Raw genomic sequence first — 18,369 nt, forward strand, 5'->3', positions numbered from 1 at the left:
AACCCATTTCCTTCCTCACGTGCTCTACTGACACCCATTTATATCTCTCAACTTCGTCATCACCATCTCCTCCCCCTCTTCCTTCCTCTCCCCATCCTCCTTCTCCTTCAAACAGTGAACGTTGTAGTTCACTGTGCATTGGTCGATATTCTTTTGTAGGGGACAGGACACAAGAGCAGATGCCTGTGGGAGCTGAGTACCAAGTGGAAGGTCTGTCCGATAGGACCTCAAGCAGCAGGACATTGGTGGCAAATTCAGAACAACATCATTTATTAATTTAGCACTTGGATACTTGTAAAACACACATACACACAAGGAATTTGAATGTTATTTAGAATACTGCCATGATTTGGTTGAGTGTTAGAAATTTTATTTTAAAATAGTTCAACAAATTCATTTTGAATTTTAATATTCTAAAATAAAAATGCATTGTATCAAAATCTTGATCGTTTAAAAACCTGTAAACACCATGATTCAAGCCAACAATTTTGTGCTTCTGAGACGCAATATGTGCTTTGAGGATAGATGTGACGTCATTTGTCTGATGTGACGTCATTTGTCTGAGAAGAATTTACTCTGCTCCCTTCTGGCTTTCTCAAGGCTTTCAAAGGTGATCAGTCCTTTTGGCAGCTCCAGCTTTGTCCTTTCTGTTTCCAATATGTCTTCAGCTTCACCTTAAATAAAATGCAGAAATGTGTAAGCTGATGAAGGGGTCATTTGCGTTTCATAAGAGGATTGCTGTTCCAGGGACATACTGTGGGTAATGATCCAAGACCTTAAATCTCACCCAACTGACTCAGGAGAAGGAACACACCACTCAGGGGAAACACATGATGGATTCTGAAAACCCAGCTAGAGCGAGGTGTAGTGTTACATGCTTATATTCTATCACTCAGGAGGTAAGTCAAGAGGGTCATGAGTTCAAGGTCAGCCCAGGCCACACAGGGAGACTGTGTCTCAGAAATAGTACACAAAAGAAATGATAAATGCATAAGGAGATAGCTATAATTACCTTGATCTGACCAATATACAACACACACACAAACACTGTAACAGTGTAAATTGATACTAAAAAATGAGTAAGTTGTCTGCAAAATGAAGAATACTTATAGAAGTCATTAGAATTCTTTGCCAAAGATTTAAAATGTAACATTTTTCAATCCCTGGCCTAGATGATCAACGGAATACAAGGTTAAGCCTTGACTTGGTGTTTCCCCAATTTCCACGATGTAAATACTCCTTGTTAGGAGCAATCACAAGCCACCAATGTGTGCAGCCTGCGGCCAAAGCCGTGGCCGTTCTTTGTTGCATCTGTATGCTGCTTCTACATTGGCACAATGCAGATACAAGCAATCCATGATTATACAGAATAGAAAAACAATTAGAAACAGATGAATTCCGAGTAATTATACCTTTGATTTAAATGCAATTTAGTATTTATTATAACTTAATTATAAGTCTGTATACTCCCATTTTATTTAATTTTTAATAAACAAGTATGCCTCATGTTCATCCTGCAACATTTCTAAACATTTAGCAGTCAGTTCTTAGGAGCTGGTAAAAGCTGACTCATGCCACTGGGTTAGAAGAAGTAGAGTCGCTAGTCCTCTGAATCGTAGGAAAATGGTCCTCTCAGAATCCGCATAAGTCAGAGATTTATAAGAAGGAGGTATGAGTGTGTGCGCGTGTGTATGTGTACATGTGTGTACACTTGCGTGAGGAGGCCCAAGGTTAACCGCCAGTATCCTCAGGCATTTTCTCTGTGTTTGTTTTTGTGCTTGACACAAGGTCTCAGACCAGCCTGGCGCTTGCTAAGGAGGCTGGCCTGGCTAGTCAGGAGCCTAGATAGCTGCCCGTCTCTGCCTTCCTGGTACTTAGATTAGAAACTTGTTCCATCACACCTGGCTTTTTCATATGGGTACTGGGGATTGAGCTCAGGGCCTCCTGCTTGCAGAGTGAACACCTGTTACCAACTGAGCCATCTCTCAGCCCCAATCCTGAACCACAGATTAATTATGGCACAGAAACTCTAGTTTAGGAAGACTTACTTTTCATTCTTTGTAGAAGAGTTCCGTAGCCCAGGTCATACTGGTAGGTGAAGATGAAGCTTAGTGGAACTATAGGAACCAGAAAGGCTGGCTTCTTTCGCTTTATTGCTCTGTTTCAAAAATAGAACAATGAATGTCAAATATAACATGCAAACATATAACTTATCCTTGTAAGAAAAAAAAAAACACCTTTGGAAGAATGTATTCTATCTCGTAAGCTATTGAATTCATCTGAGTCTTCTATAGAAATTGAATAATTGAATTTCCTTGTTCAACACACTTGCCAGATTCTTTGGTTCTCAAGGGGAGGGTCTATGACTTGCTAATCTTCCTTTGACTTCAAGGTTTAGAGTTCTCCTTTAAAAACAGACAAGGATTGAGAGCTACCATTCAGGACCTCTGGGATAAGCACAGAGGTCACTCATCTTGGTGTCAAGTGAGCCCTCTTTAACTTATAGACTAGAGAAATAGACAAAAGGAACATAAGGAACTAAAGGCAGATGAACTGTTACTACTCTTGCTTTACAGACAAGCTAAGGGAGATTTCCTTTTTCACATAAATACTCAAGGTTCAAAACTCACAGTCTGACTTCAGCCAATTTAACCATGGCAAAGACTGCTACTTTGGAAACTCTTCAAGAAAATTGTAAACATACCCAGCTGCTAAAGAGATGGTTGCAATGCCAAAAAACGCTCCAAAATATTTGAGGAATTCCCGGGACCAGGCGATCTGCATAGCCATTTGCCTTTCTCTCATCTCATTCTGCATGGTCAGCTGCCTTTCCAGCTAAGCACAGAAGACAAAAGGCCGGTTACTCACCTGCCATCTTGGAACAGTGTTACAATCTGCTTTTCCTCCCTCCTTCCTTCTGAGGCAGTTTTATTTTGTTTAAATCACAATAGACTTTAACTGAGTTGCTCTGAACAGCTCTGTGCAACTGTCCCTTTGGCAGTGACAATCCCTTCGAATGTATACAGAACAGTGCCCTGCTCCCTGAGGTCCTGACTGTATCTTTGTGGATCCAAGCCACGGGTATGTTCCCAGGCTTTCCTTGTTTCGTATGAAGAAAGTTACTAAACACGTGCCTTGCTGGTCTTCCTTCTTAATACTTGCATGGAAATTATTTTGCCTTCCGCTAATGTTGCCTTCCAAATTCACCCAACCTGAAATGCCAGGTCTTCATACAGTGATGGAGGGATGTCTCTTTGGGATGTCAATAGAGATTTGTATTTGTCACATGTTTTGTCGTGTGCCATTTCAATCCGTGCCTTTCTTAGCTTTGAACAGCCTGAAGCACAAGACACGGTATCTGATTGGATTGTTTAAAAAAAAAAAAAAAATCCACGGGGCAGCAGCAAAATAAAAACTTAAGCCCATGCTTTGAAAAGAGCCTGACTCTTCAGAAAGAAACTGTTCTCTTCTTGTTTACATTCTAAATACCTGACAGTACACATCATCAGCAAAGCTCAGAAACAGAGAGCTAGAGTTCATGACGGAAAGAAAGTAACGTGACACTGTTTCTCATCGTGTCCTTCTTCTACCATGGCAGGAACTGAGAGAGGAGAATGAGTTTTGGTGTTAAGATAAGGCTTGGCCACTTGGCCTCTCCTGGGAGTTTTAGTACAGGAATATGCTAAGTAAACTCCAGGTGAACCTGGGGAAATCTCTAAACAGAGAGGATTCTGGGAAGGGGAACCAAAGTGGAGAGACAATGGTTGTGAGGCAGATCTGGGTTCAGGCAGGCCTGAGAGAGACAGTTGGGTTAATCTCAGCTACCTAAGTGTCTGCATGGTTCCCTCTTCCATGAGAAGGTTTCCAGGAGATAGCTAAAAATTAGAAGCAGGTAGCAAACCCAAAGGTCACTTAATCCTAGGGCCAGGAGAACTCATAGCAGACAGTTGGGTAGAGAACATGAGCCAGAGGTGGTTAGAGAAGGTAGCTGGGTCTCAAGGATCCATAGCACTGAAGAGAGCAGAAGTCATGGCCAGACTCCCCCTGGAGCATGGTCAATGTCCTCAAAACACATCACCTCGTGTTTCCTAGGTGGCTGTAAATGGCAGCAGAGACGCCCCCCCCCCCCCCCCCCCCCCCCAGTCAGAGATGCCTCCTCTAATGCCTGTGCCACCTGCAGTCACCTAGGTCAAACCAAGATTGTTCCAAGGAAAATTGAATAGAGAAGGAGAAAGGGCAAGAGTAATTAAGGCACTTTGTCTTCCTTTATCAGTAGAAGCTGATGTTCGTTTTGAGTTCTGTTAAAGATACATAATATGACTTTGTATACATGAATATTGAGTGTGTAAAACCCATCCTTGCTAGACCACTTATTTTCCAAACTCACCTAATACTGGATACCTTCCAAAGTGATATAAATACAGCAATTAATAATTTGTGTTCATATGAAAAGGCATCTAAATCAAAACAAGACACAGAAAAGTTCAACATCAATGTCCTGATTTATAAACATCTGTGGAGTTCTTCAAAGTCCCAGCCCATACTCACACCCCTAAAAGAGTTATTCCATATGTTAATCGGAGGTTAGGTCAGCACAAGTTTAGTTTAGTTTTTTGGAGGGCCTCTAGGTAGTTCTAGTATGCAGCCTGGATTAAGAACTACTGCCTAAATGAGCTATCAAAGGATAGATTTTTTTTTAATCCTCAGTAAACATCAAGTAGATATCAGTCTAAAAGTGATGGCTGGAAACTATCAAAGGTAGAAAGCTTTATAAAGGTCGAGAGACTAAACAGTGTGGTGCTGTGGTGAACACAGAACACGTTGTCCTTGTCACATGAAAAAACTTTATGGTAAAGAGTGAACTCTGTGTATCAAAATTTATAAGTCAGTCAAGAACTCAGAGGAGGCCCCAAGTGAGATGAGACTGTGACAAGATCCTGGGACTGCATGACATGACAAACACACAGTATTTGGAAGGGGAAGGGAGCCATCTAACTATGTAGGAGTAGTTGTCAAAGATAAAAAGGACCGGACTCAAACACTCTAGTTGTAAAGTTCTCTCTCACACAGGATATAGGTTAAGAGTTCTACACCAGGCTTGGTAGGGTATGCTGTCCTAGAACTCAAGAGGGGACATAGAAAGAAGAATTGTGAATTTGAGGCCAACTTGGACTACATTGCCGCCCTGTGTCAAGGGACAACTACAACAGCAACAGCAACAACAATGATACACCTAGAGTTGAAAATCTGGGATTAGTGGCATGTTGCAGCAAAGGAGACACAGGGCAGTGGGTGTCTCAGTAAGGAGGCATCAGAGAGACCTCATCAAGGATCAGGTAGAAGGGAGGGAGGGAGAGAGGGAGGAAAGCAATAACATAATCTCTCATTCTACTGCAGTTTTAAAAACTTTGAGGTCTTCATGTTCAAAAGCTTTGAAACAAAGAAAACTTGAAGTTAATGTTTTACTTCTAGAAAAAAAATAACTGAAAATTATGTCTTAATAGTATTTGGCATCTAAATGTGTAATGATTGAAAAACTAAAATATACCCATAAATAATAATTTCAGGTCTCCAATGGCATAAAATAAGTAACTTCCTAAACCAATAGCTACATTCACCAACTATTCTAAACTAAACTGAACAATGAACCTAAAACTAACATCAGTTTTCCCAATAGATTTAAAAGTAGATCATGTGCTTATTAAACGTGATCCAAATATTTTTTCTTCTAATAAAAGTCCTACATAAGACATTTGAACCATGTCAGAACAGACAGAGAGAAAACACAACCTCATCTTTTCATGTTTATTCCCTCATTAACTAGCTGGCATCTGCTCACTGCCAGGACTAAGTGTTAACTAAACGAAGTAGCCTTCAGAAAAGCCCCTGGCATTCTGTAGTCAGTAGACACACTAGCATACGTCATTCTCAGTTCTTAACACAGCACTGAACTCATTGGCTGCCACCTTTGCCCTGTTCAAGAATGTGTGATCCCTTGAGAAAAGAAATCACCAAGGTATTTTAGCACCACAGAAATTCACATAAATCACTGACTGTCGTAATGTCTGAAAAACAGAAACCCCTCGGTGTGTGTCTGGAAATGATTCTTATTATTTCCACATTAGGAACTGTTCTTGTTTGCTTCTGTGACCGTGGTGAAACACCATGACCAAAAACAACGTTGGAAGGACAGAATTCATTTCATTTTCCAGGTCACAAGCCATCAGTGAGGGAGGTCAGGTCTAGAACTCAAGGCTGGAACCTGGAGGTAGGAACTATGAGGAGAACTCTGTTTTCTAGCCAGAGCTCCTGTCCAGATGGCTTCCTTATACAGCTCAGACCTACATGCCTAGGAATGGTGCTGCCCACAGTGGGCTGAGCGCTCTCTTATCAGCCATCAGTCAAGACAATCTCTTACAGACATGGCCTCTGGTCAATCTAAGTAGTTCTTCAACTGGGATTCCCTCTTCTCAAGTGGCTCCAGATATCGAATTGATGATAAAAATTAACCAGGGTCAAAACACTACATCTCCCATGCAACAAGATCCAATCTCACTAAAAACTAAAAAAAATCTCCACCCCTTAAGTTTTCAGCACACAGCCTGGCTCTCATGTTTGGCTGGCTTTCATTTTTCTCTCACGTTGTTTCCTGGACACAGCCAACTTTTGCTGACCACTAATCTCTGCATGACCGTACTGCTCTGCCTACAGTCCCATTGCACAGCTTGGGCCGGCAGCATCTATAGTTCTTTTTCTCTGTGTTAGGCTTCCCATTTCCATCCTACATCATAACAGCAGGAGTCTTTCCAGACTTTCTGATGCTATAAAGTTGTTTATGTGTGCCATCTAGTGGCACTGTGAAAAAATGTTCATTTTAACTATATAGCTCATTCTCAGTGACAGAAGTTAGAAGCAGTTTCTACCGAAAAACTAAAGATTGATGATAATATCATTGTAACTATTAATGTGGGTCCCCCTTCCCTCTCCCTCCCCCCCCCCAGTACTGGGAACTGAACCTAGGACTATGTGCATGCTCGACAATTGCTCTACAACTGAGCCGTAGCCCCAGCCATAATACCTTGTACAAAGTTCTCAAAAACTATTTAGAAAGAATGAAAGAAAGAAAGAAAGAAAGAAAGAAAGAAAGAAAGAAAGAAAGAGAACAAAACCAAAACTTTTTGTGGTTCTTGAGGGGAAAAACAAAGGCCTTGTTGTAGTAATCACTGAACATCTGCAAAAATATCTAGACTTCTGAAACTACATAGGGACCCTATAATACTTAGGTTAAATTCTTTGAATGGAAGATGGGCCGAATTCAACTGCTGTAGTCTGAACAAAGTTTGCAGCGAGGAAAGAAGCTTGATGCAATTCAGATACTGTCGTGCACACATGTAAGTGTACAGTGAAACTGATGTGCCATTCTGTACACAAACCTCATGGTGACCAACTCTCTCCCACTCATGACCTCTCTGATGTTCCTCCTGGCAGGGCTTATAGAAATAGGGAGAAAAGTAGAAAATTGCAGTTGAGCCGCAGAGAGCCCCTTACCCAATACACCAGCGCCCCCTTCTGGACACAGGCCCCAAGTATTCCCTCCTTTAGTTTGCTAAAGCTGTATACCAGCCCCCCACGTCCCCCGCCCCCATAGAGACCACAAGCAATAGTTTAAGCAATAAAAAAAAATGTTTTTTTTTTTTTTTTTGGTTTCAGTTCTGGAATCTAAAAATCCAAAAGCCAATATTTCCTGGACAAGCCGTGAGAAGACCTCTGTCACAGGCTTATAAATGACATATTTGGGGTACATGATTCAATTTCCTCTTAAAGGTCACCAAAATATCAGATTAAGACCCACCCTAAAAATTTATTTTAACTTGATTACCTCTATGAAGACCCTATCTCCAAATGAAGTCATATTGGAGCTAGATTTCCAGTATACAAATTGTGAGGGGATTCACTTCAGCGTGTAGTCAGAGAGGCAAACCCATCATTGTTCTGTTGGTGAGCTTTTGTTTAAAATAACCTTTGCTCTGTGGAAGCCGTGTGAGCCTCGGGTGTGACATGTCTATTGTAGAGTCTGGAATCCAAGACAGGACAAGTAGAAGGTAGGGGGTCCGTCTGCTGGTCAAGGTAGTGTGCTTGGAGGTGCAACTAGTCAGACCACACCTTAGTCTCTTGGTTGCATACAGGTGTGGTAGGCACAGCCCTCGGGGAAAATTTCAACCTGTTGTCTTCCAGCTGAGACAAAGCTGCTGGATCAAAAAGGGGCTGGGTTCACTTTTGGTTTAGCTAAGCTGAAGAGGGATAGCTGATGCAACTCAACCGCAATGCCACACACGGGAAAACCTGCTCAGTGGGATCATTGGGGAAGGACTTAAAGCTGTTCCGTTGCCTCTGGTCAGTCAGGTGACTACCTAGGACCGTGAACATCTGCACATTCTTGATAGGTACGTCAAAAAAGGCAGGGCCCTAGCTACTGGAGCCATCTCTTGCTTGCGTGTCAGTGAACAACCCTGAGGAGTAAAACAAAGCAAAAGCCTCCACTTTCCTTTTGTTCATGGTTCCCTATAACAGCAGTAGATTCCCAGACACTCAGTGTTCCCCATACTTGACCCAAATCCACAGAGCGCATGAGCTTTGGGTAGCAGGAGGAAGTGACGTCAGCACTTTGCTCACACTACTTCTGTGCAGTGACGAACTCCTCTGGTGTGGGAGTCTCTGGTTTTCTGTAACTTCCAAGGGGAATAAAGTCCCCAGATCTTCACAGATTTTGAGGTCATGTAGTGTGATATAAGAATGAAACTTTTGTAGTTTCCAGACACACGCAACTCTTGTTTCTGAGATACTGGGCTGATTCCTAGCCTGTAAGTCTCCTCTGGTCATTGCTCCATTACAGTAAGTAGCTTGCCCATTCTTTCAATTTTCCCCAAAGGAATCATTATCCTATACAGCAACTTTTGTATGTCTTTAACATCAGTGGGATCTAGTGATACATACCAATAATCCTATCAATGAAGAGACAGACAGGAGGACTTAGAAGTTCAAGGCTATTTAGACTACATAAGCAATTTGAAGCTGCCCTGGGCTATATGAAACCCTAACATATAAAAAATATTTTTAAATTTTAAATTACTGTAAGCAAGCACTATAGTACACATTCTGTATAATGTGCATAAGTTTTACTTCTTGGAGCATCTCTGAAGGGTGTATTGCCTATAGGGTACAGACCAGGAGACCAAGGATAGGTCATGCTCACAGTCAAGATGCTATGGATTCATCCAGGTGTCTAGGTTATCTCTCACTTGTACTGCCCAAGAGTAAGGCTTTCTATTCTTAGAGCCATAACAGATCACAGGGGCCTCATGATCATTGTATAAAACCCAGCAAAAGCAATTTGGGTTGAACTTTTTAACATTCAGCTGTGTCTTGTAATATTTTAAAATACTTTGACAGTTTATATCAGGCAGTTCAGCAATCTCTTTGATTTTTTTTTCTAAACATCTACTGTACAACCCAAGGTCAGGCACCACAGTCTATAACTGTTTCCTAATGCTGCTTTAACAAGTTATTGTCTACGGTTAAAGGGCCAAAATAGGCTGGCATGACCCTGTCTCTCTGGAGGCGGCATGGGAAATTCTGTTTCTTTGCCTTTTCCAACTTACTAAGGTTGCCTGCATTTTTGGGCCCATGGTCTGGACTCTGCATCTTCAAAGCCAGGAGAGCACAGCTCAGGCTGTGGTTGTGTTTAGGACTTTTATGTGCAACAGTACAACATTTTTAAATTCTCTCTCTCTCTCTCTCTCTCTCTCTCTCTCCCTCCCTCCCTCTCTCACAGACACACATACACACGTTCTTACAAAGGTCCTGGAAATTATAATGGATCTCTATTCATAATCTAGGATAATACTTCTTCAGATGAACACAATGTAAAATCATTTTCCATGTAAGGTATCATATTTCTAATATACTCACAGGTTCCAGGAATCCAGAATGCCCTGGGGAAGAGGCATATTCTGTTCATAATATACTCTAAGCAATTACCTAGTAGTGTGGACATTTTGGCTCAAGTAGCTGGATTGCAGACATGATCCGCTTACCAGTTACTTAGTCATCCACTGCACCTTGTCTTTGAGGATGGAGCCCAAGAGCATCTTAATTAGGGGTCAAAGAGCGTCTCATGCTTCTAGAGCACCATTCTAGAAACTTAACATGATCAGGAACATAGCATCTCAACGACCACATACCTGAAGTCGAGCGTGCATAACCATGAACTCCTGTTGGTTTTTCATGTTTTCATTCATAGATTTCGAGAATATAAACCCCATCTTGACCTAAAGTGTAAAATGCAAGGCATATTGAAATAACAGACTCTGCACATCCTTATATAGATGCTGGGCTCCTATCGGCTGTGACAATGTGAAAAGAGAGAGGAAAGAAACTTGACCTGGAGAACAGTGTAAATTTCTAAGTAGCTGTCTAACCTCAGGCATACTTACCCAGCCTGAATACAATTTACTCAACCAAGAACAGCTGACTGAAATGATTTCCCATCTCTCCCTTTTCTGTGAGCACACACATGTGCCATGCTTCCTCGGTTTTCCCCTCAATAAATCTAACACGAGTCACCTTCTTATCATCTGTTCTGCCAGACAGGAAGACCTTGCATCTGAGGATGTGTGTTCAGAACTTCTGTCTGTCCCTCTTGACCTTGCGTCTTAAGGTGTAGGTGTCTTGGAGCCAGTATGTCAGTATTCCCCCTGACATCTCATGCTCACCTCCCTCTTTGACGCAGGTCTCATCCTCTTGCAGCTGATATCCCCTAGCTATTTTCCTCCAGCCTCCCCTTCATTCTCTCCAAGTTACCGAGGCTCTCCAAAGGGCAGGATGAGGATGCTGACATGCCTTTGCAAGTGGATCTCTATGTACGGGAAGTACGTGTGTGAGTAGATATTCATTCGTGTGTGTGAGTGTAGGTGGGTGTGTGCCACAGGTCGGGGGTAACCCCAGGCATTGTTCTGCACTTTGCGCCTCGCTTGAGACAGTCTTTCTCGAATGTTGCTCTCAGCTGTGTACCTCAGGCTAGCTGGCCGGGAGCTTCCAGGGGTTCTCCTGTCTCTGCCTCTCATCTCACCACTGGAATTACACATGTGTGCTACTATGCCTAACTATTCATTGATGTGCAAGCTTTCAACACGAGTCTTCATGATTGCATGGCAAGTGCCTTACCCACGAAGCCATCTCCTCAGCCCAGAAATGGTCTTTAAGAGTGACTACATTGTATAGTTTCTCCATTATTTCCAATGAACTCTACAGCACAATAAACTCATTGCAAGGTGGAAATACCATTGAGAAAAAAAAAATGCATTTACTACACCACTAAATATACCGAACATTGAGGTTTACCTCAGCCTACTTTAATATTCTCAGAAACACTTATGTTAGCTTAAATACAAACCTCTTTTTAGAATAGTATGTTCAATATAATTTATTGAATTTTACAGTAAAATTAAAAACAAAATGGTTGTTCTGTTTTACTAGCCTGGGAAATGAATTCAAATTTTGATTTTTTTTCCTTATGATGTATATCCCCTTTTTTTTAATCATTATTTTCTTAAAAACTGTGACTCGAGCCACCTCTACATCAGGCACCACCTTGATTTTTTTTTTTAATATTATTATATAATCTTACCTAACAGCTATCCCAGAGGTCTATAGACTATAGATGGGTCAGAACTCCTAATTTCGTTCTAAACACAACGGAGTATTCTCAGAAAACATTTTTGTTAGTTATTGATTTTTCTGAAGACCACAAGGCCCAGGGGGATGTCACAACATCTCTTCTTCTTCAGTGTTGTCTTAGGCTGCTGAATACCTCCACACCACAGCAGCCGGTCCGAATGCTTCACAGCCAGGATTTATGCATATTCTGAGGAAATCCCAGACAACAGCTGCTTCCACAGCTTCCCTCATAAGGAAATCCCTGGGTTTAGAGTAACCTCGGAAATGAGCATGGAGAACAGGGCTATTTCGAATCAATTGGTATGGTTACCCTGTTAGTCAGGCTCCAGAGTGTGAGCTGAGGTTTCAGTGACTTCCCTGTACTCCCTGGAATTAAGTGGCCCCTGAGCCAGTCAGCTGCGAGGCTGAGCAGAGGCTGAACTACTTCCTAGGAAGGAAGAGAGAGCCTTACCCGGCCCTGGGACACCATGTCTGTCACTGTCCCACTCAGCACCCTATGGTTAGAGGCAGAGGACACTCACATGGAGGGGATCTAGCTGTTTGCCAGTTATCTAAGCCTGGAAGATCACATGAGTCATCTCCAACTGAGCCCGCAGGAGAAGCGTTATCGTCCATCTTGATAGTCTCTGTGGCTTCTGCTTCACACAAACACTTGCACAGAACAGGAATGCTTAACAGAAGACAAACCTTGGCCCAGGCTGCTCAACGTCCCTTAGCTTTCTTCTGCAGGAGTAGATTACTGAATTTTTACATCTGCTGCAAGCATCTTCAAACATCTTTAAAGAAACTGACTGTTCTCTAGTCTACACACACACACACACAGACACACACTCACTCACATAGACACGCTCACACATATCACTCACACACACACACACACTCACATACACACTCTCTCTCACACAACTCATATACACACACACACTCACATACACATACACACATAGACACACAAACACACTCTCACACACTCACACACAAACACACTTTCACACACTCACATAGACACACACTCACATAGACACACACTCTCACATATTCACACACACTCACACATAAGCACACTCTCACACATTCACACACACACACACATACACACTCTCACACACACACTCACACACTCACATACACACTCTCACACACACCCACACCCACACACACACACACACACACACACACACGCCTCTCAGTCCCTTGGCCTACTTCTATTTCTCAGGGGGTGAGCTCTCTAGCCCTTGAAGTAACAGGACAATCTTCCTGTCAATCATCTAGAGAAGAGCAGAAAAACATTTTGGAAAGCTAGGATCTAGGCTTACCTCCTTCTGGGCCTTGCACTCCTGGACTTGGACTTTGGATGTGTCTGGGAAATCTCAGGTACACAGTTAAAGGTAGAAGGCAACCAGGAATGTCCCTCTGGAGAGCACACCTGCAAATGAGCGTGCCACACCCTGTAACTTCACCCTTGAACAGTGTTTTCAACCTCTTCTCCCCATACCTAACAAAGCCATTTTGTGCTCTTTTCTTAGGATGTCCCAAATACTTTCAAATTTCTCTCTCTCAGAGACAATATTATTAGTAATAAGTAAGAGTGGCCACAAACTGACTTTATCACAGGCAACACAGAAAACCACAGTGTCCTGGAGGATGGAGAATATGGATGTGAGTCTAGGCTGCTCCTGGTTTTTAGTTTGTTTTAGGTTAGGGATCGGGAAACAGTGGCGTTAATGCTCCAGTTCCAAGAGGACATGATTCAAGGTACTCTGGAAAGGTGTGTTGGGGGGGGGGGGGGGAGAGTAATGTTGATTGTGCAAATCCCAGACAGACTTTTTGTGATCGTCCTCGGAACCAGGATTCGATTTAGAAGAGAAGGAATTCTGCACTATTTCTGTCGTCCAGATTTCTTCCCTGATTTAGAACCAGAATTTTTTGGCTGGTCACATCATCACATTCATTCTCAGTAAATCTTTCAAACCATGTTCCCAAGAAGGAAGCCACATAACCTCTGGGTGTGCTTTTTGTTTTGTTTTGTTTCCACTCTGTTGAGCCAGCTTACGGTCATTTAGGGTATTTCCCTAAAGATATCCCATTTCCCTGTCCATTGCACTCTGCACACTTGTCCCAACTTGGTGACAATGGTATGGAGAGATCACACTCATAGAACCGGGTTGGCAATACCTGTCAGCCTCGGGGGTATCAGCAGAACCCAGAGCCCAGGCCTTCCCTACCCAGGGGAAACTGCAGCTGTGCGGGACTCATACAACCGAGCCGACCCTCCCTCCCAGGTGCCTGTGTCCCGATGCACTCACTCACGCGACACGGTGCAGGGGAAGGTGACCACAGCAGAGGCCTCTAGCCAGAGCTCCAGAATGAGCAGGGCACAGACAGTACCTTGCTCGGCAGAGCCCCAGGATAGGCTGGCTATAACAGTGGATCACGAGCTTCAACCAATCAGCGTGGCCTTTGGCTCCTCTGAGGACAGGGGTGTTCTTCCGGTGCAGGCGCAGAGACGGGAGATGGGTGGGGCGGGACAGAACGGCAAATTCCAACCTGCAGGGTCCAGTATACTGCATGTTTTCGAGGGAAAGCCGCCTGTAAAAAACCGCCACCACCAAATCGCATAAAGGTAAACAGGGAACAAAAGCAAACAGTGGCAAGAATTTCCCTATTTCCCTGTGCGCTTTCCACACTCCCAACTTCACTGAGGAAACACTCAAGGACCCATTAGCACTTGCTATACAACCAGTTGGGAAAATAGTATGTGCTTCACAGTCTTTAAGAGCTCTGTTTTATCCTTGACTGGCTCCAAACTTTAGAGAAGACAATCTAGTCTCTTTCAGGCGGATCTAGCCTCGCAGGCTTGCATAGATGTTCTTAGCTTCAGTCGGGATTCTGACTTTCAGATCCCTCATTCCAAACATTACTTGGATGAGGAAATTGCAACAGTATCTTTAGTCCTATTTGTGGGAGTGGGTATGTGTTGCTAGGAGTCAATGCTTTCGGAGAGAAATGAGCCGCAGATCTCCGAGGTAGGAAGTAGTGTCTATGTCTGCAGACTAAACTTGCCTCTGTTCTGTTCCCAGCTGTTGGAGGGTCAGAAGTCCTTGTACCTGCAGATAAGCACTTATAGATAAGAACCAAGAATGTTAAACACACCGGGTTGTAGCTTCAAAGAAAAAGATTTATAACATGTTTTCTGCTCAGAGGGCTGGGAACGGAGGTGGTCATTATTTGTGCTATGTGGGCGAGCCCATACCAGATCCTTCCCTCATCACGAGCTGTTTTTCTCAGTCAATCTATAGAACCTATCTTTATGGACAGTGTCACATACAATCAACTTATAAAACCCATCTTATTCTATTTTCCACCCTTTCAAAGACTTACATATTCTAGATAGTTCATATAAATGAACGGACTTTTTACTGGCTTTTTTTTTTTTTTTACTTTAACGTGTGTGTGTGTGTGTGTGTGTGTGTGTGTGTGTGTGTTCATATAAGCTATAGTATGAGGGCTGGTGAGATGGCTCAGTGGGTAAACATACTTGCCACCCTGAGGCCCAGTTCTATTCCTGGGATCCACATGGTAGAAGGAGAGACCCCAGTATTGCAAGTTGTCCTCTGACATCTCCAAGTGTTCCTTGCATGTGTGTGCACTTGCACACACAGAGAGTAAATAAATGTAAAATGTAAATTTTGAAGCAAAAATTAAACAAGTAAATTAGAGCATGGATCATGGCTCCATTTCTTGTTGGGATTAAATAGAAGTCCAGTGTATGAATATAAGACATATTGTGTGTCCATTCAGGCTGATGGACATTTGGATGGTTCTATTTAGTCTAGTATGAATAGCAGTGCTAGCTCTGTGAGCACATTGTCAGTTGTCTTGGGTTGTAGGGATAGAATTTCTGGGGCATACAATAAGTCAGAGCCTTAAGATGCACACACTGTGATTGCAGTGGGTAAAGACGCTCACAGTCTACCTGTGTGGCCGCTTTGTAGCACACTGGAGCATCCGGGTTCCATTCCCACTTGTATCCTTCCTCATCATGTAAGTTTTGTAAGTTTTGACAAGTTACTTGAACAGTGTCTCCATTTCTACAGCTCTAAAGTAGAGGTGACTCCAGGAAATACAACTCCTAAGACTACTATACAAGTTAGGTGATACCTGAGAGAGTCTGACATTTGAAAATACTGCCTGTTTTACTATTACTGACTCTTTCAATCATTATTGTGATTTCATCTTATTAATTTGGTAGGCCTTCTTTTTTTTTTTTTTTAATGATTCGGTAGCTTGTCAAGGTTTGTCACTGAAATGCAGTAACTGAAGACTGAAGATAACTGTGGTGGAAGAGAGCAGGGGAGCAAAAAAAAAAAAAAAAAAAAAAAAAAAAAAAAAAAGAAAGAAAGAAAAAAGAAAAAAAGAAAAAAGAAAAAAAAAGAGAAAAAAAAAGCTGTTCTGAGCATTTCAGAGTGTAACCTGAATCAAATGAGGCTTCATGTGGCTCAGCTGAAGCATGTCATAGCATCCCAAGAATCATAAGCTTGACTGGGGAAGCACTGGGGACTGGTGATGAGGGTGTGGACTTTAGTCTTTCTCAGCTGTATGTAAATAATCTCACAGCTGATGAGCAGGAAACTTGTAGCTGCTTCTCTTTTGGGTGCTTTTCAACTGTGATGTCAGTATTGACTAAGCACCTGCTTGCTAACTTCCTTCTCCTGTAACCCATGCGACACACATGACCCTGTTCTCAACCTGTGAATCTCAGCCTGTTCTCCTCCCCTGAATGATCTTTTCTTCCCTCCCCTCCTCCTCTTCTTCCTCTTCCTCCTCTTCTTCCTTCTCCTCCTTCAGGAAATAGTTCCTGAACTCTGAGAACTAGGGCTGTAGAGAGCTCATCCAGTTAAGGACACTCTAAAGGACCAGGGTTTGATTCCTGACTCTCATATGGCAGCTTACAACTATCTGTAACTCCAGTCCCAGGAAGCCTGACACCCTCTTATGGCACAGACATACATTCAGACAAAACACCCATACATATAAAATAAATAAAATTTAAAAAATAAAATGATCTCTCTCTCTCTCTCTCTCTCTCTCTCTCTCTCTCTCTCTCTCTCTCTCTCTCTCTCTCTGTGTGTGTGTGTGTGTGTGTGATCACTTTGGGATGTGACTTTTATTTCCCCATAGGTAGTGATGGAATTGAACTGAACTATAACAGAATCTCCTTAAATCTCCCAGTTTCCATGAACACAGGCTCCTCCACCCGCCTTCTTCAGCTGGCTGTAGTTACTGTCTAGAACACATGACTCCTCTGCCTTAAACTATCCAATGACTTTGCATCACAATTAGAAACCAACCTTTCTCCTTAACCCTCAAGGCCCTTCGTGGCATGATGAGAGCCAGCCTTTCAGCCTAGACTCCAGCCACAGTAATATTCTCTGCAGGAACTTGCCAAGCGTGCTCACCTTCAGCCTTTGCAGTGTGGCCCTCTTGCAGATTGTTCCTGGGCATCTCCAGAATCACTTTCTGTATGGCCTTATGGTTTGTCTTCATCATCAACTAAGTAGAATGTGAGAAGTAAGGAGGTTTATCTCCTGAAATGAATAGACCAGGTGGGGTATGAACAAGAAACAGAGATTACAGATGGCATTAGATATATATATGTTTCACGCTTCAGCTTTGGCTAGCCACTGGTTTTCTCTTGTCTGAACATTTATTTATTTTGTCCAAATCACAAAACTCAGATCATTTTCGGGGATACTTCTCTCCTTACCTAGGCTATTTTGGCTTACGTGTATTTTTTTTTGAAGTGGTGATGATGATGGTGACGACGACAATTATGATGAGATGTATGTATAAAGTCACACCTTCCTTTTCTATTTCTGGAGGATACCAAAACTTCATTAAGGGGGCATGATCAACTTCATGGGAAAATAAATAGATGTCAGAGGAGCAGAAACAGGTGGAGGAGAGGTGGGTGGGGGAGGTGGCTCTTCAGATTACTCATATGCAAATCAGGGAAAGCAGCAGGCCCCCAATTCCCATGGAGAGCTTCAGAGAGACCAGGTTCAGTCAGCACTTGTCTTCTCTGGTAGAGTACTTTAAGCAATGCTTTTGTAAAACAAACCAAACCACCTCACTCCTTCTAGCTTTAAAAAATAATTCACATCAAAGAGACTGCTAAGGCCTATGACTTCATCCTCACCTCTCAAATCCTTATCAAACGAAGAAGAGAACTCAGCTAAGGAGTGAGTCTCTAAAGGGAATTTTTTACAGATCTGAATAGTCACAACCATACTAACATATCATAAAGCTTATGTCCTGGGTCTTGGCTATCCTTTTAGAGAAAAGAACTATTAACTAGAACTATGTTTTGTCTGTGCATGTGTATACACACACATTTATGTTTGGGCTAGATTTCCACATATAAAGTCTATATTTTATTTTCAGTCAGCCAACTAAAGTTAGGGAAGTTGCTTTATTCTATTATGGGGTTCAAAAAACATTTGGAAGAGGACTATCTCTGCTGAGGCTCTGGTCTTATTCCAATTTTATTGATGCTGTTGAGAGTTCCACATTCTCTATAGATACTTAAGGCAGCAGCATCCCCAATGACTTCCACGTTTTAAAATGGAGATG

At 42.5% G+C, this 18,369-nt stretch overlaps 1 protein-coding gene across 2 annotated transcripts; it reads right to left on the reverse strand.

Moving 5' to 3' along the window:
• Positions 1-253: 253 nt before the first annotated feature.
• Positions 254-14,204, reverse strand: Plgrkt (plasminogen receptor with a C-terminal lysine). Of its 2 annotated transcripts, none has more exons than XM_034512574.2 (6): positions 14,047-14,204; positions 13,053-13,162; positions 10,242-10,328; positions 2,705-2,835; positions 2,049-2,158; positions 254-674 (listed from the first exon to the last, which is right to left on the reverse strand). In XM_034512574.2, exons 3-6 carry the CDS (start codon positions 10,320-10,322, stop codon positions 553-555), a joined length of 444 nt encoding a protein of 147 aa, XP_034368465.1. In that variant the 5' UTR covers positions 10,323-10,328; positions 13,053-13,162; positions 14,047-14,204; the 3' UTR covers positions 254-552. The 2 variants fall into 2 exon arrangements, with proteins under 2 accessions (XP_034368465.1, XP_076775099.1); XM_076918984.1 differs by having other exon boundaries at positions 14,043-14,179.
• Positions 14,205-18,369: the final 4,165 nt, after the last annotated feature.

Source organism: Arvicanthis niloticus, chromosome 1 (genome assembly GCF_011762505.2).
Source record: "Arvicanthis niloticus isolate mArvNil1 chromosome 1, mArvNil1.pat.X, whole genome shotgun sequence".
Classification (NCBI taxonomy): Eukaryota; Metazoa; Chordata; class Mammalia; order Rodentia; family Muridae; genus Arvicanthis; species Arvicanthis niloticus.